This window comes from Cavia porcellus, unplaced genomic scaffold (genome assembly GCF_034190915.1).
Source record: "Cavia porcellus strain 051 isolate PalLab524CR breed Dunkin Hartley unplaced genomic scaffold, mCavPor4.1 scaffold_25, whole genome shotgun sequence".
Lineage (NCBI taxonomy): Eukaryota > Metazoa > Chordata > Mammalia > Rodentia > Caviidae > Cavia > Cavia porcellus.
The window spans coordinates 11366988-11388074 of NW_026947508.1; the positions used below are offsets into that span (position 1 = coordinate 11366988).

Here is a 21087-nt window from a genome sequence, read left to right on the forward strand (position 1 = left end):
GGTAGCCAGCTTCTGGTCCACTCTGGGCTGCAACTACTCCCACAGCCGTCTGTCTTCACTCGGGTCTCTGAATTCATAGACTGGATTGATGAGGTAAGAACAAGACCTCCTGAGACCTGTCCTTCAACCGCACAAGGGCCGCACCCTCTGGGAATCCAGCATCCCCCTTCCTATAGCAAGCACAGGATGCTGCTCACCTGAGCAACCTGGGGAACCCCCCCACCCAAGATTCCCTAAGGATTTGTATTTTGTTTTTCTTTCTCTCATTCTTTTCTTTTTTTGGAGGGGGGGGCGTGTGTTTGTATGTGCGTGTTCATGTATGTGTATGTGTATATACATGTGCATGTGTGTGTGTGTGTCTCTGTGTCTGTGTCTTTATGTTACTATAGAGTGAACCCACAGCCTTCTCACTGAGCTACATATTTAGTCATTTATTATTCTGAGACAGGGTCTTGCTAAGTTCACCATGCTGGCCTCCCACCCAAGGCCCCCAAGTCAAGAAAGAGAGACCAGCTGTGCGGATTTTGTTGTTGCTTGGTTTGCTTTCCCTTCCATTTCCACTGGACAAAGCCAAGACTCAAGGTTGGCAGAGGGAAATCTGAGGTCAGCTTTGCTGTGCCACCAGCATCCCTGAACAACCTCGATGATGGCACAGAAAGATGCTTAGGGCTTCTTTCCAGCCAATCCTGAGACAGTCTTCCAGCCCCAGCCCTGCATGAGTCCCTGTGATTGGGCCTGCTACCGCGTTCAGGACAAAGAAGCAGCCAGCAAAGTTGTCCTGATTTCCTGTCCCAGTCTCAACTGTTCCCAGTCACAGACACAGGTGTGATGGAGCAGGCCAGAGGGCAAGGGCACCAGCAGGAAGAGCAAACCTTGCTTGGTAGCTGGGCAGGGGCCCCGTGTTCATGGGACTGCAGCCAGGGCAGCACAGATGCCCCATAGTTGGTTGCAGGAGTGACAGAGTCAGAAAGCATCTGTCCTCTGGTAGTGGCTGCCTGGGCAGCTACAGAGGGACTTTTGGAACCTTGCAGTGACCCAGGCCCAGAGTCCCATTGTGTGCACCTGAGCCACACACAGCTGTGATGCTGGGTGGGAGGGGTCAGAAGCACCTGCCTGCATAAAACTAGACAGGTACACAAGGCCAGGATGCTGCCAGTAAAAGGCACGGGCAGTGGGGGACTGGTGGCCAGGGCTTTGCTCTCTACAGCAGACATCCACTGAATTCCTACATGTGAGCCTGAAGCAGTACCTAGCTTGTTTTAACAGATGAGAATAACTTCATTATAGAAATATGAAGGCACATGAGTGTCCAATAAAAAGTGCAATCGCCCCTCACCTTCTATCTGCAGCTCCTCCAGAGGGAAACAGTGGTAACAGCTCCATGTGTGCTCTTCTGGGGTTTGTGTGCATCTAAAAAAGACTTGTATGTGTACAGACACATGTACATCTTTCTTTTTTCTTATCCGTTAATTTATTTATATTTGATACAGCAGACTGAACCCAAGGCCTTTGCACTTAGTTCCATCCCCAACCCTTTGTGGATTTTCTGTTTTGAGATAGGATCATGCTAAGTTCCCCCGTTGTGACTCACACTTGTGTGTCTTCTGCCTCAGGCTCCCAGAGTGCTGGCACTATAGGCATGGGCCACTGCGTCTGACAACAGAGGCTGTCTCTAACAAGAAAGGGCCCCTGATCCTCCACTGCAACTTAGATCACATTTTCATCAGTACACAGATCTAGGCCCCACTTCTAACCTGCTAAATGCAGCTCCACAGCATGAATGTAATGGGGATGCTTCCTCTGTCCCGAAGCTCCATTCCTATGTTACTGGACGACACATCCTTGGATGGTCTTGCACCGTGAGTACTTGTGCTATGGAGATCCGGCAGCTTCCCTGGCTCATGGAAATGGCAGAACAGAATGTTTAGGAGCTGGGGAAGGAGCTCAACATGCAAATGGAACAGGCCCTAGTTGTGTCCCCAGCACCAGAAAAGCATTTCATGGATACTGTTTGGCAGCCTCTGAAAGCAGGTTCCATTGTCTGCCAGGTGCAGAGGCCCTCGCCTAATCTCAGCATCTCGGGAGGCTGAGGCCAGAGCATCAGAATATGGAGCCCAGCCTGGGATAACTTAGTAGCTCAGCAAGACCCTGTCTCAACACACAAAATTTAAAAAGACTGGTGATGAACCTCAGTGCAACAACTTGGGGCTCGATACACAGTACAACTTTAAAAGAAGAAAAAAGAAAGCAGGGTAAACCTTTCCTAGCAAGCTCTATGGCCCCAAAACAGCAGTTTTGAGAAACAAAATCTAAGCCAATCCGCCCATACTGATCTCCCTGTCATTTTTAAGAGTTCTCAAAAAAAAAAAAAAAAAAAAAAAAAAAAAAAGAGTTCTCAGGGACCCTGACCTGAAAGCCAAAGCAGGTGAAGACCCCTCTTCACAGGAAGAGCCAGCTGTTCATGGGAAAGCTGAGACGCATCTTCCCCTACACATGCACAGAGCCCTAAGGCAGGAGCTCCTGCAGGAGGCCCCGTGACTCCCACAGGTACCCAGTGAGCAAAGTGCCAGGGCAACTCTGCTCTGGGGTAAACTCCTGTTTCCTGCGTGTCCACAGGTGATCGCAAACAACTGACCAAAGGAGTCTCCGGGACTGTCAGACATGGAAAGGTGACAGCAAGACAATAATAAAATGACAACTGCCTGAATCATACCATGGCCCTAGTCTTATTAGCAAACGTCCTTCCCAATCTCCAGGTCCTGAGGACAGGAAAGTGGCCTCAGGGGCGGGTGATCTGGGCTCCTGAGTCCCTCAGCAAGGCCGGCACATGGGAGACGTGGGTCAGGACAGGGGACCTGCATCCAGCCAGCTGTCTCCACTGGTTACCGCACTCCACTGGGCAAGAATGTCACCCTCTCTGGGCTTACAGCCTCCACCTCAGTCACTAGTGTGATCACGTGGGGAACAAGTGAAATTGGGCCTGGGGAAATGGGTTATTTTGTGGCTTTGTTTTGTTTGGTGTGTCTGCACACCGAACCCGCAACCTCACACATAATAGCAATGTTCTACCATTGAGCTACACTCAAGACCAACGACAAAGCTTTTAGAGACGAGGGTCCAACTGCAACACAAGGCCCACTTATTTATCACAAAGTGCCTACACTGCTCTAAACCTCAATACCAAAATTTGAGTTTAGAAAAACAATTTATATATAAACATTTTTTGTCTTAAAGGAAAACAAGGCACATGCAATAGATACGCCACCACTGACATCACCATTTAAAAATTTATTTTTTATTCTTTTGAGATACCTGACTCTAGGAAAATGTTTTGAAGATGATAAAATTGTACTTTATGAAGGAAGACAAAGAGTTGAAGGAAAATGAGAAGGAACAGAGGAAACAAAAGAAAAAACCCACATTCACCTAAGATTTATTTTTTAAGACTAAATAATGTGATAAAAGAATGTTAACCATTCCTGACACTTCAGAATGACGGACCCCAGCTGTTTAGACTCTAGTAGCTGAAATTGGTTGACCTGAGAGACACTGGTTTGTCTGTAGCCCCAACTCCCTGCAGAGCCTCCCTTCTCCACTGGGGACACTTTGGTCCCCTAGAGTACAGGTGGTGACATTTGGAGATGGCTGTGGTCAGCACAGCTCAGGGAGGGCTGCTGCTGGCTTTTGTGGCTGGAGCCCAGTGATGGCACAAAGCCTCCTCCAATGCCAGGGTGACCATAGACCAAGGGTACCTGGCCCACAGTGTGGAGGATGGGGAGCCCTGCTCCACAAAAGATGGGATGATGGGCCAGGCAGCAGCCCAAGGCCAGCTCTAAGGTGGAGGCCCCATGATGTCCACAGCTTTCTGGTCCTCTCTCTCTGCGCATGGACACTGCTCTCTGCTGTGGGAGCTGCCGAGACCAGTGAGGGATGGGAACTGCCCAGTTCCGAAGCCCTTGACTTGCAGGACGTGGTGGCCTTAGCAACATCCAGGCCTGCTGCAGCACGCTGTGCACGAAGGATGAGGTGTCCTCATTTGGTTTTAAAGAAAAGTTTTTTCCGGAGGAAATTGAAACAACCAGGAATCTGTTTATAAATCCCTTTCTCAGATACGGCGTTAGCCACCTGCAAAACCCAACCACAGCAAAGTTGTGAGTTCAGTGCTCTCAAGGGAATCCAGAGGTGGCAAGGTCTAGGGTGTCTGCTAACTGGACCCAGGGAGAACAGATCTACCTGCAGCCTCCTCGAGGACAGGGCAAGAACCTGGCCTGCAGAGCAAAAGAACACAAAATCATCCCAGGGGGTGGCACTGCCTGTAATCCCGCCACTTAGGAGGCTGAGTGAGGAAGATCACCTTGGATTTGAAGCCAGCCTGGACTAAATAATGAGACCTATGTCTCAAAAGGCCAAAACAATAAAAGAACACAAAAAATGAAAATGTCAAACCTTCAAAGTTCACAAAGTTCCACCCAGCCTGAAAGGTCTGCATGAAGAAAGGTCACGGGAAGAGACCAGGCTCCAGACCAGGAGCCAAGTGCAAGGCTTGGCCCTGGGTGTCCTCCACCCGTGCGCTGCAGGGTCCCAATGTCTCTAAGGGTCACAGGTCCACGGCTGTGGCAGCTGAGTCCCCTGCAGAGCCTGTCTCCTGTCCCAGGATCTGTGAGCAGTGCTCACCCCAGAAAGTCTCTCCCTCTCCAGAGCCTCAGTCCTCACAGCCCTGTTCCTGTGCAAAAAACAGGGCACACCTGGAGGGATGCACCTGCAGCCCCAAGCAGCCGGGGATTCTGATTGGCTGCTCACAGAGTGGGGCGGGGCCTCTCCCAGGAAGTAGGAGAATGCACTAAAGGAATCAGGATGCTCTGGGGTCAAAAGCAAAAGAGGGCACAGCCATGGGGCAGGGTACGGCCAGCCTTCAGGGGCACCATGCTCTGGCCACAGAGCAGTCCCACCCTGGGCTGAGGACAGCCAAGAGGGGTCTATCTGGGGGCCTCTAATAGGCAGGCCCCCAGGCAGGGCAACTGTCACCACAGACAGTTATGTCCCACATTGAGAAGCCAAAGCATCCACCAAGCCAGGTATGGTGCCTCATTCCTGTAATCCCAGCACTCTGGGAGGCTGAGGCAGGGGGATCACAAGTTTCAGTCCAGCCTGGGCGACTGAGTGACTTCACCAGACCTCCCCAAAACAAAAAGCCTTGGAATATACTTTAGTGTAGAGATGGGTTCAGTCTCTGGTTTCCCAACTCTCACAGCCCTAAGTAAGACTCAGCAGCAGATAGGACCTGTCACCATGATGTCTTGCATGTCACCCTCTGCCTATTCTGCAGAGGCCACACTGGACCCAGTAGCCCCACCACCACCCCAGGGAGGAAGGCGCCCCTCACCCTGAGCAGCAGGTATTGCAAGTCTTCAGAGGAAGCCCAGTGCTCCAAGATGCTGTCCAGGGTCTCAATGTACCAGGAGCCACGCTCAGTGTTCCTCCAGGAGACAAAACCTTTGGGAGGAAGGAACCCCAAACCGCTGAGAAGCCGCCCCCTGCCAGACACAAGTGCCCCGGCCCCTCTGACTGTGACTCATTCAAGAAGTGGCCTTGGGTTCGATCCCCAAACACCACACACATAGAAACGGTCCACGTCCCCACAGCTCTGTGCCTTCATTCATGCTTGTGACCAACCCCTGACTCTGGCTGTCACTCCTGTCTTTCCTGCAAGACCACTCAGCCTCCCAAACTCACACGAGTCACTCGAATAGTTCTGTACACCTTCTCTCCTGCCATGTGCCAGGCACTGAGTATGGCGCCCCCCAAGGTGTGATACTTTCCCTTTTTAAAGGTAAGAAGACTGAGGCAGGGCTGGGGGAGGAGGAGGCAAGGGACGAACACAGTCCAAGGGCTGTGACTCCTTAAACTGCCCCCTAGTGTCTCACCAGCCTGACTCCAAGCAGAGGCTCAGAGAGGGGCAGTCAGTTCCTTGCAGTCCCACATGCGCCATGGCACAGAACCAGGACTGGACAGCACAGCAGCCTCTGGGGCTGATGGGGACCCCTTGGCTGGACAGACGCACTCACCTGGGAAGGTAGAGTAGGACACAAGGATGTCACTGGGTGTGGGCAAACTCGACACTGCATCGGGCTGGTCTAAGGGCTCCAGGTCTCCCTGGAATGGGACAGCATCTGCCTCAGGGCTGCTGCCAGGGCCCTCGTCATCGGGCGACATGCAGGCCACCTCAAACCCATGGTCCTTCTGCTCTGCAGGAAGCAAAACCAATACCATGCATCACTGAAATACAGTAGTATTTCCCTGACAAAGAAAAGCCCTTCCCAAACTTCTAAAACCTCAGCAAAAGGAGCACTTTCATGCTTAGACTCCCAGAATTGTGAACCAAATCAATCTCTTTTCTTTATAAAACAACCAGCCTCACATATTTCACTACAGCAACAGAAAACTGATGAATACATGGGGGTGCATTACCGATGGTGGGAAGTGGTGAGGATAAGCAGAGGGGCTATCTGTGAAAAACAAACAACAGAATCAGAGAGGGGTGTAGGAAGGTGGGTGGTAAGTCAGACGGATGCCAGCTGCAGCTCCATTCATGTCCACTCTGTACATCTGACATGAAAGCCTAGCCTGGGGGAGTCTCATGCTTTATGTGTGGCTTGGTCTTACAGAGCCTCATTAATTCCAAACTCCCTGGCAGGCAAAATGAATTCTCCCATGAGAATAACTGCCAGTGGGCAGGGCTGTGTTCCCTCAGCAGGTAAATGCACAAGCCCTGCAGCGCTGTGAGGTGTTTTTCTGCCTTCCTGGCATGATCTCTGACAGTCTGAAGCAGGGTCACCGCGATCTGACAGCCTGGCCCAATGCAGGCAGCTACCTGGCTTGGCCTAGTGGTCACACTGTGTAGCACTGGACCTGCTGGCACTACCCAAGCCAATGACTTAGAGGCTTATTTTCCAGTCCTGTCCTGGCTTCTCCGTTAGTGATGTGGGAATTTTCACTACTGGAAGATTTTACCAATTCTTTTATCCAGGTGTGATGGCACACACCTGTAACCCCAACTACTCAGGAGACTGAAGCAGGAGGATCTCAAGTTTGAGGCCAGCCTGGGCAACTAAGTGACCTAACAAAGACCTTGTCTGAAAATAAAATTTAAAAAGCTGGGCTGAGGGTGTAACTCAGTGGCAAAGCAGTGTCTAACATTCAGGAGGCACCAGGTTCAAAATCACCAGTATCGTCAAGTAATTATCTACATTATAACAGCAAATTTTAAAATAACAATTCAACTATCACCAGAACCCAAGACAGACGCTGTCACTTCTGTACTTCTGTCTTGGCTGATGTGGCAAGAGCCCTGAACACCTGGTCACACAGCCCGAGACAGACAAATCGGGGCTGCATCTCCAAGGGATGCAGCTTAGTCACAGCATCCTAGTCCTTCTGTCTCCTTAATCCAGCTTCGAAATCTTGCTGTTCCCAGTAAGTTTTGCTTTGTTTTGTTTTCATGGAGAGAGTATACATTATTTCAAGTCTTGCTTAGATAGCTTTACTTGGTTCTGTTCTAAATTCAAATAGTTAGAATCCATGTAAGAGGTAACCAGATCATGAGCTGTGACCAGCTGGGAACCTGTCTGTAAGGCCAAAGGGGCTGGTCCTGCCCCTGGAGAGCTGTCCGGGGAGCGAGGCCACCTCAGTCCCGGGAGTTGGTGCCATCGCAGGAGGAGGACAGGGCTGCTGGGTGCCAAGGCCAGCTAACCTTGACCTTGTGCAAGAAGGGGGATGTTCAGGGAAGACTATAGGTAGTGATACTGAGTGACAGTAAGGACCAGGTCACTAGAGGCCTGTAGGAGTCCACTGAGAGTCACCACAGATCCACATGTGACAAAGGTCCTCTTGCTGCTGAGAATGATGGGGGGCAGGCAGCACCTGTCCTAGAAAGCTGGGATCCACCCTGAGCTTCATTCCTAATTCCCTTTGTGTCTTTCATGTGATTCCCAGGAGAAAGGAAGACCCTCAGATACGGAGAAAATCTGAGTTGTACAAGGTTTCTACAGTGCCAACAGCAACAGCCTCCCCTTTCCTGGTGTCACTCTCCCAAGGTAACAGCACTGAGACAGGAGGAAGGTGACACGGGGTCCTCAGGGTGGGGCGCAGGGAGTCCCAGAGTCTAGTTATTAAAATAAACCAGGCCCCGTCCATGTAGTACCTGGTGCGTTATCACAGCAATGCCACCAGGTAGGACCTGCTGTGAACCCCCTTTGTGGAGACACTGGAGCTTAACCTCCCAGGTCATTCGGAGAGTAGGGAGCCAGTCCAGACTCTCCATCATGTAAAGCATTAACCATGGCAGGGAGGCAACACAGCTCACGTCAAAATATAAACCTCAAGGGACACAGGTTCCTTCCCTCTATCTCTGTACCTAACGACCTAACTCACCTGGCATACACAATGAGTACTCAATAAGAGTTTGCTGGATGAAGCCTGTGGCCAGGACCTGCTTCCCCAGAAAACTCCCAGAGCAGAGTAACAGACAGGAAAACACAGCACAGGTTCTGAGCTGCAGCCGAGGATGTGCACGAGCTCCCAAGCGAGCCGGGCAGCTCTGCAGTGAAACAACGCCCACTTCTCTGCTAGCTGAGGCTAAGGCACAAGGAGCTGATGTGCCTTTCAGATGTCCCAGCCCCAGAGAGCCCAGTGTGGAAGGGACTCCCTGGAACACAACTTCTAGGTTACCACTGCCATGATCCACAAGCCGGGAAACCAGGTACAAAGGAGGGTACCAGGTGGGCATGGTGGCACTGCCAGTAGTTCCCGCTACTTAGGAGGCTAAGGCAGCAGCACTGCTCCAGGAGTCCTATTCAACCCGGGCAACCTAGAGACTTTGTCTCAAAAAACTAAAATAAGTAAATGATTCAATACATAAAGTCAGAGGGCTGTGATTTAAATGTGTCTATAGAAGTTCGTGCATTGGAAACTTTTTTTTTTTTTTGTCTTTTTCTTTTTCATCGGTACCAGGGATCGAACTCACGACCACACACTTGCAAGGCAGGCGCTTATGCCACTGAGCTAAATCTCCAGCTCCTGAAACTTATTTCTTAAGTTCATATTTTAGTGGTGTTTTGAGTGGGGTCCTCAGGAAGTAGTCAGGGTTAGATGAGGTTGCGAGGATGGATTCTCACAAAGGCATCAAAGGCTTTATGAGGAAAGTGAAGCCTGGCATGGCCTCACTCTCCCAGCTAATCAGGAGGCTGAAGCAGGAGGATCCCTTAAGCACAGAAATGTACACAAGTGAGACCCTGTAGTGATGATGGTGGTGATGATGGTGGTGGTGATGATGATGATGATGGAAGAGGAGGAGGAGGAGGAGAAAGGACAAGGAGGAAAAGAAGGTGAAGGAAAAAAAGAGGAAAGAGAAGGAGGAGGAAGAGGACAACGATGACAATGATTAAGATAAGGAGAATAGCAACAGCAGAAACCCAAGCTGGCACACTTCCTGTCTCCCCACGATGTCCTCTGCCACGTGAAGGGGCAGCACAAGGCCCTCACCAGAGGTCGGCACCATGCTCCTGACCACCTGGCCTTCAGGTCTGTGAGCTAACGGAACCTCCACTCTTCATCAACCACCCAGCCTGTGGCATTTGCTTAGAGCAACAGAAAGTGGATGAAGACACAGGCATAAAGCAAAACTGTAACTATTACAAATAATGTCGAAAAAATTCTCCAAATCGCCAGGATTTGAGCTCTTGGGAATTCCAATGACTGAATTCCTTAGCTGCCCCTGGCAGCTTGGCTGTGGTCTCCCTTTCTCTAGGTAAATGGTGGAGGCTGGAGAATCACGAGGACAGGGAAGGTAAGAAGGTACTGCCACACTATCCTCTGCTTGGTTTTCACCAAGCCTCTGGGGCTGATGTTGCCACAGTCACATGAGCCCAGGACACCACTGCAGTCTGAAATGACGACCTGTTTCTTTGGAGCAGTTGAGGCTGAGTGTGTCTAGCTAGCACAGGTGTCACCATGTGGTGACAGTGACCATGTCCATGTCTGAGACCTCTGACTGGCTGGAGCAGCCCAGTGAGGAGAGAGGTGGGAAGGGGAAGGGACGGCTCCTTCTCCACCAGCTACACCCATGGGGACTGGAGAACCACTTACCCCCACCACAGGCCTGGATGAAAAAGAGCTTGGGCTTCCCTCCCAGGCTGGGGCAGCTGGTCCCATTGAAGATGTTCACAATTCTCTCGACAGACACAGGACATCCGTCTGTGCCATAGACAGCACCCGGGAACTGGAGGTGGCTGGCCTAGAGGACCAAGAACCCTGGTCATAAAACCAAGACACTAGGACAGGAACCAGTGCCTTCCCAGCAGCTTTGTGGGGTCCAGGCACTCCGAAGGTCCCTGACAGGACCAGCTGGCAGGGTCAGAGCCGGCTGGCTCCAGAAGGACCCTGGTCAGCATCTACTGTAGGGGTCATAGACTGGTGAGCCCAAAAGAGCCAGATGGCCTGACAGTGCCAACCAACTGCCTCCAGGCCAGAGGGGCCAGTGTGGGCTCTGGATGAGCAACATCCACTTGGAAGAAATGCAGATTCCGAGCCACCTGGACCTCCGAAAACAGCAATCTGATCCTCTGGGCATCTCTGCCGCAGTTAAACACTGAGAGTGGCTGCTCTAGCTCAAGAGGTAATCAGAAAGTAATCAGGACTAAGTGTCCCATGCAAAGGTGTCCCAAGTCACAGTGCAGACTTTGAATGCAGCACTTCACTTCGGAGGCCTTAGGCTGCATTTCCCACAGGCTCTCAGGAGGTGCCCTGTGCCATGCTAAGAGGGGAAGGCTCAGAGAGACAGCCCCAGGTAGCAGCAGACCAGAGCTGCACGTGAGGATGCTGGACTGGTCAGGCCAGAACCTGGGGATTTTGATGAGAAGCTAGAAGAAATCTGCCAGTTTTTAAAGCACTGTGGAGCCAGGCATGGAGGCCTACACCTGCAATCCCAGCTGTCTGCAAGATTGGGCCAGGAGGGAGTTTGAGCCTAACCAGGGCACCTTAGTGACTTAATGAGACCTTGTCTCAAAATAGAAAAGAGCTAGGGATGTAGCTCAGTGTGAAGGTCTTGGTTTCAATCCCTAGTGACGAAAAAAGTAAAATAAATATACTGTTAAGCGCACAGAGGACCTCTAGGCCATCAGCCGGTGACTACTCGTCTGACAACCCCTGAAGAGACCAAGGTCCAGGCCGGAGCAAGGGAATGGCCACCAGTGAGCTGGCACATGAGCAGGTCCCTGCGCCCTGAGTCCTCCCCAGCAGCCAAGGATTGGCAGGGCTGGGAACAAAACCCAGAGGTACAGCTTTGGGAACAGACCTTGGCCCCCACTTCCATCCCAGATGGCTCCTCTCAGGACATGCCCCATACAGGAAGACACTTCCAACTCCTCAAAGGGCAAGGACCAGGAGGCCCTGGGAAACAGCAGGGGGTGGGCAGAGCCCCACAGCTCTTTCTCAGGAACCCACAGGTGCTGTGGACACGGGAAGGGTGGGGCTCCTGCGGGCCCTCAGGGGACAGCCTCTGTCCTGCACCTGCCGGAGGAGCAAGGCTGGGAGGGGGCGGCTCCCACCTGACAGCCGTGAGAGAGGATGATCACCACGCAGCAGTCCAGAGCTTGGTGGTCCTGCCGCGCCAGCTCTGCCAAAGCCTGGAGCATCTCCTGCAGGAAGGGATGGACTGCAGGTGAGCCAGAGGCGAAGACGAGTCATCTGCCCCCACATGCTGACTCCTGCTCCCTGCTAAGGCCAGGGCAGTGCATTGACTCTGCATCTAGGGACCAATACTGAAGTCACAATCACTGTTCTCAGGGAAAAGGTGCTGTTCATTTCATTCCCATCACACTCGGATGAGGGGGATTAGTCTTGCTCTCTAGACAGAGAAACTGAGGCAGAGGAGGTCCCTAGCAGGCACCCAAGAGAGCCAGTCTTCAAACCCTCCATTATGCTTGAGTTGTGACCACTGGGCCACACGGCCTCCTGCAGTCCTGGGGAAACAAGGGCTCACCTGGGGACTTGGCTTGCTTTTGAGGTCCCTCACAGACACCGCCCCACTCACCCCCATCTCCGCCCCCAATCGTTGGTCCACTGTACCTTGGCGGTCAGGTCACCCCTGACCGTCACGTGGAAATGCAGCTGGCAGAAGCGGCGCCGCATCTTCTCACAGTCGATGTTGGAGCCGGTGCGCGTGCCGAGCTCCGACGCCGGGCAGAAGTTCACGTTGTTGATGATGAGGCAGTGGCCGCAAGGGTCCGCGTCCAGGACGTACACCTGTCCAGGCACAGGGGCCAGGGTAAACCCGGGGCGACCCCTGCTGCTCACACATGTGGCTAACAGTCTGAAGGGGTGGCCCGGGACAGGGTCTGCCCTCCCACTGCAGGAACAGCAGGGTCCCCAGCCAGCCTTCCAGGGCAGAGGAGCCGCTCCCAGCCCAGGGCACAAACACCCACCCCAGAAGACCTCACACACAGGGGCTCTTGCCGGGGCCTCTGTCAGCAGCTCGGGCAGTGGCCACCCTCAAAGTGTCTGAGGCTCGGGCCCCTATAATTCCCACCCACAGTGGACTATTCATGTCACTCTATGTTTGCACAGAGCCCACAAGAGCCATAGAGTAAATAGGCCATAAGGATAGCAGGAGGGACTGGGGCTGATTTCCACTCCTTATGAGCCTCAGCCAACAGACAACAAAATGCAGGCTGGGACAATCGTGTTTTAGCGAGTGCTGGGCCAGCATCAGGGGGTTGTGGCAGGTGGGGACCAGAACCTCATTCTCCAGTCAGGCCAGGGGCCCCAAGCACTGGGCACAGCTGCAGGAAAAGGCCTGGGGACGGAACAGGACAGACCAAACCCCACTGGCCCCGCATCACATAAAAAACTCACCAAATGTGCACTTCTCAACTTCTCCTGACCACCTAGAGAGACAGAGCAGAAGGGAAATGTGAATGTTGGGGTCTACCAGGGAAAGGCCAAGAGACCATGTGAGAACAGTCCCTGCCAAACAGAGGACAGCAGAGACTTAGGGACCCCAGGGACTGCCGGTGGAAGAGTCAAGCAGCACATCCATGCTGAGGACCGTCTAACAAAGCCGACACCCCTACCCCTGATGTCTCCCAGGTTCAAACCCACAAAGAGCGCACATGTGTGGCCATGAAGGCTTGGCCGTGAACATTCGCGGAGGCCTGATTCATAAAGGTGGATGGAACCAACCACCAGCAATTTGACGGACACACAAAGCGTACGACACGGCCACCCAGGGGACACTACACAGCCTGAAGGTATACTGATACTGCGCACGACACCCAAGGCACCCTTGAAAACATGACACTGTATAAAGAAAGCCAGGTGCCACGGAGTACAGACGGAGACATTCCAGCTCAGAAGGGGGAGACGGCCCGAGCAGCAGGGAGTCTCATCTGTGGGGCTCACGGGGCTGAGCACACAGTAGGTAACCCTGGAAATATCTGCAGAATGAGACTAAATGAGCAGGTATTCATTTTCCTTCTCTATCAAAATAGTTTTTGTTTAAATTAGCAAGAATCAACCAACCGCCAGTTGACAAGGTCAGAAGATGTTTCTCCTTTCCAAACAAAGAGACCACGGTGGCTGCCTCTGCTTTTGTTCCCAGGGTGGCCCCACCGCAGCTCAGAGTGGGCCTGGCCCCTGCTGGAAACTGTCCTCCTGCCAACTTTAAAAAAGCAGCCGCATCCTGATGTTTCAATCAGAAATGGTTGGACCTCACCCAAAGACTCCTGTACGTCTACAGACCCAGTTCTGAGAATATCTGCTCATTTCCAAAATTCTGCTGTACCCCTAAAACATAACCATTATCCACTACTAAGGAACTCAGTCTTCCTTTAATTAGTGCTAGTGATCCACAAAGCAAAACTTGGGAGTCCACAGGATGCAAGAGTATGTGGAGGGAACAAATCTATACATGGCCACTAAAAGACAGAGGCAGGGTCAGCATCACAGGAAGAGGGTGTACACACACACGCACACATACACACATGCATAGGGCATCACATCTTAAAGTAAAAAGGTTAATTCCATTCTGAAGGAAAATGTATTTTCCCTCCCCCATACAAAGACAAAGGCACTCTCTCTGGTGGGCCTCTGTGCCTTGCATCCCCAAAGCACTGTGCTCAACTTTTTCACTGCCCTAACCACAAGCTTATAATTATGAAGACCCAACTGGAAGCCAGCTGCGGTGGCCCACACCTGTAACCCCAGCACTCTGGGAGGCTGAGGCAGGAGGATTGCCAAGTTTGAGCCCAGACTGGGTAATTTAGTGATTTAGCAAGAGCCTATCTCAAAATAAAAAAATAAAATACTAGGGATATAGTTCTATGCAAAGGCCTAGGGTTCAATCCCCAGAACAAGACCTAAATGAGTAGGCACACACCAAATCTCTACCCCTCCATATGAAATCAAGGATTGTACAGCCTTTGCCAACGCTGCATCCCCAGCAGGTCCTTGGCAAATATCTGAGTAACTAAGGAGAAGGTGACACAAATATAAAGACAAGAAAGAGAACGAGCCATTAGTCTGTAAGGCAGTTGATGGAGTGGGTCAGGGACATGGGGTTCCAGTGTTTGAATCCCAACTCTGCCACTGACCTTCTGTGTGATGCTCTATAAACTGCTCAGGACCCTCTGGGCCTCTGCTCTTCCCTTCTGTATCAGGAGACAACAGGAGCAACCACCGATCTCACAGGGTTTCAGTGAGGCTCCAACTGATGATTACATGTGACACCCATAAGACGGTACCTCACGTACCTGGGAACCCAGTAAAGCTGAGTGCGGCCATTCCAGTTACACAGGGGCATTCGCTTAGAGCCAGAGGAGTCCGTACTGTGGACGGCAGTTCTCTGCCCTGCAAGCATTCAACCACTGAGCCATGCCTGCAGCCCTCGAGTTGTCCTGGCATCACAGATGCATTAGTTAGCAGCACCCCTGGCTGGCTCTATCCAAGAGAGGCCAGCAGCGCCACTCCCCTTCAGCTGTCATAACCAAATACCTCTCTACATGTCCAGGAGTAGACAGGAGAGGCAGCAAAACTCCTCGGCTAGGAAGCACTGCTCTAGGGCACCCTTTCCTCTTTGAGCTTTGTAAAGTTTCTGCCAAATCCTATGAGCAGCCTGCTCCCACTCACCCAGATCTTGCCACACTTATATGACTGTAGAACTCTCCTAGGAGGGTACCATGAACCTCCCTTGGGAAATATTACTGGACAGTACTCAGGGGCTTCAAGTCCAGCACCTAAAGGGACACCTGGCAGCAGCATCGGGGTCAGTCTCTCTATGAAGCCAGAGGATATAGGCTGTGGACCCAGCTCTGCACTTAAACTCCCTCTGTGACCGTGGCTCGCAGACCCCAGCGTCCTCCTCTGTAAGTGGGGGACAGTAACAGAGAGGCTTTCCCCGAAGCCACTATCCAGTACGATTGTGATGACCTGAAAATGGGACACCATAAAGCAAAACTCATTCAAACCGATCCTATTTTTGCTATTATTATTTACACTTAGAATGAGTTTCCTACTAGGAATAAATATTCACAACAGGAAATACCTTAAAAAAGAACAGGAAGCTTCAAGTTCAGACCTTAGTCATGAGCTACTCAAATTCACAGAACAGATAAGAGCAGCTGCACTTTGGTTTCTGCCTCCTTTCCAGCAAGACAACAATGCCGATCAACAATGCCAGATCAACAAAGCCAGAACTAGTTTTCTCCCTTCTATCTCAAGCAGATGCAGCTTCTTATCTTTATCATGTTTGTTCGCTGTTTGAGCAAGCTATCCAAAATCACACTTTTTCACTACAGATACCACTTTTTACATCACAGAGGAAAAAATATTGATACTTCTCATTGGCAAGAGTGTGAGGAAAATGGTCACCTTACTCATGGCTGGCGGGATTCTTTTTTTTTTTAAGAAAAGGTTCCATTGTGCAGTTCAGGCTGGCCTTAAACTCACTGTGTAGCCCAGGCCAGCCTTGAACTCTTAGCGGTTCTCCTGCCTCAGCCTCCTGAGTGCTGGGATTCCAAGCATGTGCCACCACACCAGCCCGGTTGGTGAGATGCTAACATGTATTTGAAATGCAAGTTGGAAACATCTGTCAGAAGACAACAAGTACTCCATCAACCCACAGTTCTGTCTGAAGAAACTTGTCCCCCAGTCAGAGAGAGATGCACATAAAAGGCCACAGCAGAAAGAACACGAATGTCCATCAAGGGGTGAATAAATGACTCACAGTGTAAGGAACAGAACAAGGAAGCCCAGACCACAGTCCTGTCCACTTCTCACTAGCTCTCTACTTGGGGAATTTACTTTTAATTCTGTGGCTTCCTCTGCTCTGCAGAAAAATGAGAAATTGCGAATTAAGAGTAAAATTAGATCCCTTACGCAAACAACTCCAAAGAGCTCCTGACAGTAAGCACTCAATCGTGCTAAGCATTACTGTCCTATTAACGTCACTGGCACACAAGGGTCTACCTGGCAGATGTGAAACAGGAAGTATAGCATTAATTCTCCATGTGCTGTGCGGAAACAAAGCCCTGCCACCAACCCATGCAGCACAGTGGTTAAACTGTGGATTATTCTGCAGAATAGAAGCCACTGCCAGCCAGCAGAGCCAAAGAATGGACTCTGACATGCCCCAAAAATATGGCTGAACTCCAAAGATGCAAGGATAGGTGAAAGAAGGCAGATCCAACGGAGTCCATACCATAGGGTTTCATTTTATCGAGGTTCAGTGACAAGCAAAAGGGATCAGTGACAGAGACGGGAATACTAACTATCTCAGCTGGGGAGCGGGTTCTTGGAATGTTCTATATTGCGATGATCTGGGTGATGGCTACCTGTGTGTACGTCCAGGTAGAAGTCCATCTCTTCCCTAGGAATTCATATACTTTGTATGTTTTATTGGATGATGCTTATGATTTTAGATACATTATTTCACCTCACTGGCAAGGCTGAGTCTAATGATACTTATCTTGTGGGGCTGCTGGGATGGAAGGAAGTAAGATATACACTGCACTGATAGACAGATAGACAGATAGTAGGGCAGACTCCTGGCAAGCACAGGTCGCCCTCCGGCTGCCAGCCATGGGCTAGTCCAATCCCTGAACCAGGCCCCTGAACTATGCTTCAAGCTAAAATGCTTTTCAGAAGACAGGCTGAAAAAATTACATGCCCTGAAGACATATAGGAACATTCCACCCATGCCCTATGAACACTCAGTAAGATAACACCATAATTAAATTCTGCGTCTCAAACCAGCTGTACCCCACCACGGCCACCAACCAGGCACTCTTGTAATATTGACGAACATTACCCAATCCTTCAGAACCAATGTCCACTGGTCTGGGTGCTTCCGGTCTGAGAACCTCTGGCCTGAGCTGAGCTGGTAAAAGCTCCTCCGGCCCCAGCACCACTGGGGTGACATTTCCTGGGGCCAGATTCGATGGATCTGGCTTCATCACTCTCGGCTTCTCTGGTTTGAGTCCCATCGGTCCCACCACTGCAGGCTCCAGGTCCAGCGGTCTGATGGCCTCTGGATCCCTCTTTGTCACTTGCCGACTTGTGCGCAGCAATGAAGCCAGTGTGTCCTGGCCCGTTTCCTCTAAACAGCAGATGAACAAAGGAAGGGCCTGCCTCCCTCGGGTCTCAAGATCCGTGATCAGCTGCCTGGCCTGATCCCGCCGAGAACCTGCCTGCTGTGTGGACACAAAAACCAGACACTCACTATCTAGGTACTTTCAAACGGCCCTCATCCTGTCCCCCACTACCCATCTAGTGTTAAGCCTAGACAACCAAGCACATGGACAGAAACTGAGCTTGCAGGTGCACTGGACGTGTGCCCCTCCACAGCATGTGGTATTTCAGAGGCATCACCTGTGCCTGACCTGTGCTAAGTGTGAAAACACAGCAGCACACAGGGTAAATCCGCAGGTGTAAACTCTTAAAGGGAATGCAGACAGAGAAGTCAGCAGGTACACAGTCAGGAGGCAAGTGTCAGGAGGGACAACCTAGGGGGCAGGCAGGGTACAGGACCACCCGATGCAGCTCTGTGGATCCAGAAAGGATGGGTTGGCAAGAGACCGTAGGGGAGGCAAAGAAGGAAATCATGAATTCACAAATGTGTAAGAGGATGAGTAGGAGAGGTGACATTCAAGGCCTTTACTTGGCCAGGCCAAGAAATTCATCCTGAAAACCCCGACAAGCCACTGAAGAGTTTGAGAAAAAAAGAAACAAAGACAGCTGCCTTCCAGAAAAATCATCCTGGGGCAACCCACTTGGGACTCCTGTCTCAGACAGAAGCTTTCTTTCTCCCAATAACTGTATTCTACTCTTAACCTCCACTGTTCCTAAAATTCACTCTTTGATCTTAGAGAACACAAACTCATACTGGACATCTAGGAAAAGGGGAGTTTCTTTCCTCTATATCAATTGGAGGTCTTCCACCAAGATCTTTGGATGGAGCTAAGAGTTTGCTTTTGTTTCACAGATTTTGAACTGGTATTTAGGTATCAAATTTTTATGCTTCAGATTTTATTTTGTATTTGCCCACGACTTTTAATTGTTTTTGCTGTCTGTTATACTTTTGTTAAAATGATATAGCTAAGTTAACACTTGGGAAGTTTATACGGTTTTGTTTTTGTACATGCTGCATTTAAACTAGTTACTAAATTTTCTGGTACTCCTTACTCAACTCTATTTAGACAACAGCGCTAGAGAGAGAATGTTCCCCGTAGACTTTAATACAGACTGTGAAATGGGTCTTCTCAAATAAAATCTAGCTCAGACTTAGGAAATATACATGCCTGCAATAAAACACAGGACTCCTTCCACCATGTAAACAGCACTAGGCCGGTGGCTGGTCTTAAGAAAAATCATCCTGGGGAGAGGATGGACAATGGGAAAGGGTGGGCCACCAGCAGGCCAGGAGGAGGTGGCAGGCAGTGCAGCTGAAATGGAAGGAAGAGACAAGATGAAGCAGAGATGACAGCAGGGAGAATGCACGGAAGTGGCTCCTGACTAGGTGGACCTGAGGGTGGAGGAACAGTCAAGGGTGACAGACAGGTGTCAAGATGGTGGGGCTGCTCACTAAGACAGAAGGCGTTCCAGCCTCCTTATCTGCCACCCGTCCTTAGATCCAGCACCAGCTAAGTTCCTCAGGACCCAAAGGCCACCAAAAAAAGGGGTCGGGGGACAGGTACAATGGCACATATCTGTCATCTCAGCTACTCAGGAGACAGGTAGGAGGATAAGCAAGTTCCAAGTCCAAGCCAATAACTTAGCAAGATCCTGTCTCAGAAAATAAAACAAGATGAGGTAATTCGGTGGGAGGTGCCACCACGCCAGGCTATTCCTAACATTTTAAGTCCAGGAACCTGACAGGGAAATCAAGATTTCCAGTCTCTCTTTAAAAGTGAGAACGACACAGGGCGAAAGGGTCAGGCCCTGGTGTGACCACACTTCAGCTAGAAAGTGCCCACTACCGTGCCCACCCACGGAGCCTCCAGGGTATTGGGCCTGTGATCCCTGAAAATGTGCCTGAAAGCAAGGACTATAGCCTCAAACCACTTCCACTACCCAGTGCAGGCCCACAGTGGGTGCTCCTGGACATGCGTGATCTCACCCCTTAAAACTGCATTACTGTGGCCCATCTCACTGCTCAAGATAACTGAGGCTCAAAAAGGAAATGAGTTTCCCAAAGACCCAGCGCCAGGCAGTCTGATGCCAAAATGGGTGCCTCGAGCCTCTATGCTAGAAAATAAACACACACGCGCCCAAGAAGCACAGGTACTAACAGAGCATGCTGATGGAGCAGGATGTGGAGTCACTTTAACAAACATTCAACAAAGAGGTGTGATTCTTTAGTTCTCCCGGAGATTTGGGGGCTCGATACAGGAAAGAAAAATGAGATGCCCACAGTACGGTTCTCTAAAGGGGGTCGGTACCGGCTGGTGCAGCGGACAAGAGGAGGACGGGGGCTAGGCCGTGAAGTCACGCTGTGACGTCAGCAACCCTCTTGGAGTAGCCTAGACGTCCCCACCCCAGACCCAGCGACCTGGAAGTCCGCGCGCGGCCGAGAGGCAGGGAAGCAGGCTAAGCAGGCGCGGGAGCACACCTGGATATCGTCGATCATGTCGGGCGTGAAGAGCTCGCGTTTCAGCAGAGCGTCCCACAGCGGGGTCACCTGCAGGTCACCCACCAGGCGCAAGCGGCACCGCCGGAGGAGCTGCCGATCCGCTTCGTCCATCGTAGAAAGCCAGCGGGACGGGGACTCCGGCCGCTTCCGGGCCTTGGGGCCGTGCCCGCCCCCTACAGGCCCGCCCTAGGGCCGCCCCTGACCCCGCGCCCTCTCCCCCGAGCCGGGCGGCCTACCTCTTGGCCCACTCACCCAGACCACGGCCCCTTTGCCCCGCCCCAGGACCTCCCCGTGTCGCGGCCCCGCCCCCGAACTCTGGCCCCGCCCGGGTGCCGCCCCCAAGTCTCTGCTCCGTTTTCGCCCCGCCCAGGATCCGCCCCTGTCCTTCCTGCCCTGCTCCCGAGACACGACCCCATCCCCGGGGCCTGTCGCAGAGTCCCCTGCTCCGCCCCAGACCATCCCACTGCCCCCCCCCCTCACCCGTCTGTGCCCCACCCACCCCCGTCTCTGCTCCGCCCCCGCACCTTCTCCCCGCCCAGGGCCCGCCCCCGTCCTGCTAGCCCCGCCCTCCCCGCCCCTAGGACCCGCCCCCGAGTCCTTTCTCTGCGGCGGCTTCGGTGTTTTCGTCCCTCCTGCCGCGTGGCCGTGCCGCCTAGGGATTGTGACACTTTTTTCAACCGGTGGAGGGACGCGTGATAGAACTCGCAAGTTTACACAAGTTCGAAGGGGTCACACTTCAGTACCGGCCAGAGAAAAAGCCACTCCTAGAGCCAGGGTCTGTCCGCCTCCTGCAGCCCCCTCACCAGATGTGGCTTCACTTTCACCCGCCTGTCCAGAGCACACGTCTGGCTTCCTACTGATCCAAACTCGGGTGTCTCACGGAACCAAGCCTTTCTGCAGTCTCTCAC

General features: G+C 51.8%; 1 protein-coding gene across 2 annotated transcripts; it reads right to left on the bottom strand.

Annotated features, from left to right (window-relative positions):
- Positions 1-3275: 3275 nt before the first annotated feature.
- On the bottom strand, positions 3276-20451 carry Casp9 (caspase 9). 2 transcript variants are annotated; one of them, XM_005004353.4, is made up of 9 exons: positions 20159-20451; positions 17360-17738; positions 12910-12941; positions 12124-12300; positions 11604-11693; positions 10144-10291; positions 6066-6245; positions 5384-5493; positions 3276-4125 (listed from the first exon to the last, which is right to left on the bottom strand). In XM_005004353.4, exons 1-9 carry the CDS (start codon positions 20288-20290, stop codon positions 4033-4035), a joined length of 1341 nt encoding a protein of 446 aa, XP_005004410.1. In that variant the 5' UTR covers positions 20291-20451; the 3' UTR covers positions 3276-4032. The 2 variants fall into 2 exon arrangements, with proteins under 2 accessions (XP_005004410.1, XP_003471228.2); XM_003471180.5 differs by having other exon boundaries at positions 17360-17741; positions 20159-20449.
- Between the last annotated feature and the right edge of the window lie 636 nt (positions 20452-21087).

Coding starts and splice junctions, on each gene's coding strand:
- Casp9 (XM_003471180.5), bottom strand. CDS start 20,290: ATGGACGAAGCGGATCGGCAGCTCCTCCGGCGGTGCCGCTTGCGCCTG. Junction 17,742..20,158: donor ACATGATCGACGATATCCAG/GTGTGCTCCCGC, acceptor GTGTCCACACAG/CAGGCAGGTTCTCGGCGGGA. Junction 6,246..10,143: donor CATCCAGGCCTGTGGTGGGG/GTAAGTGGTTCT, acceptor TGCTTCCTGCAG/AGCAGAAGGACCATGGGTTT.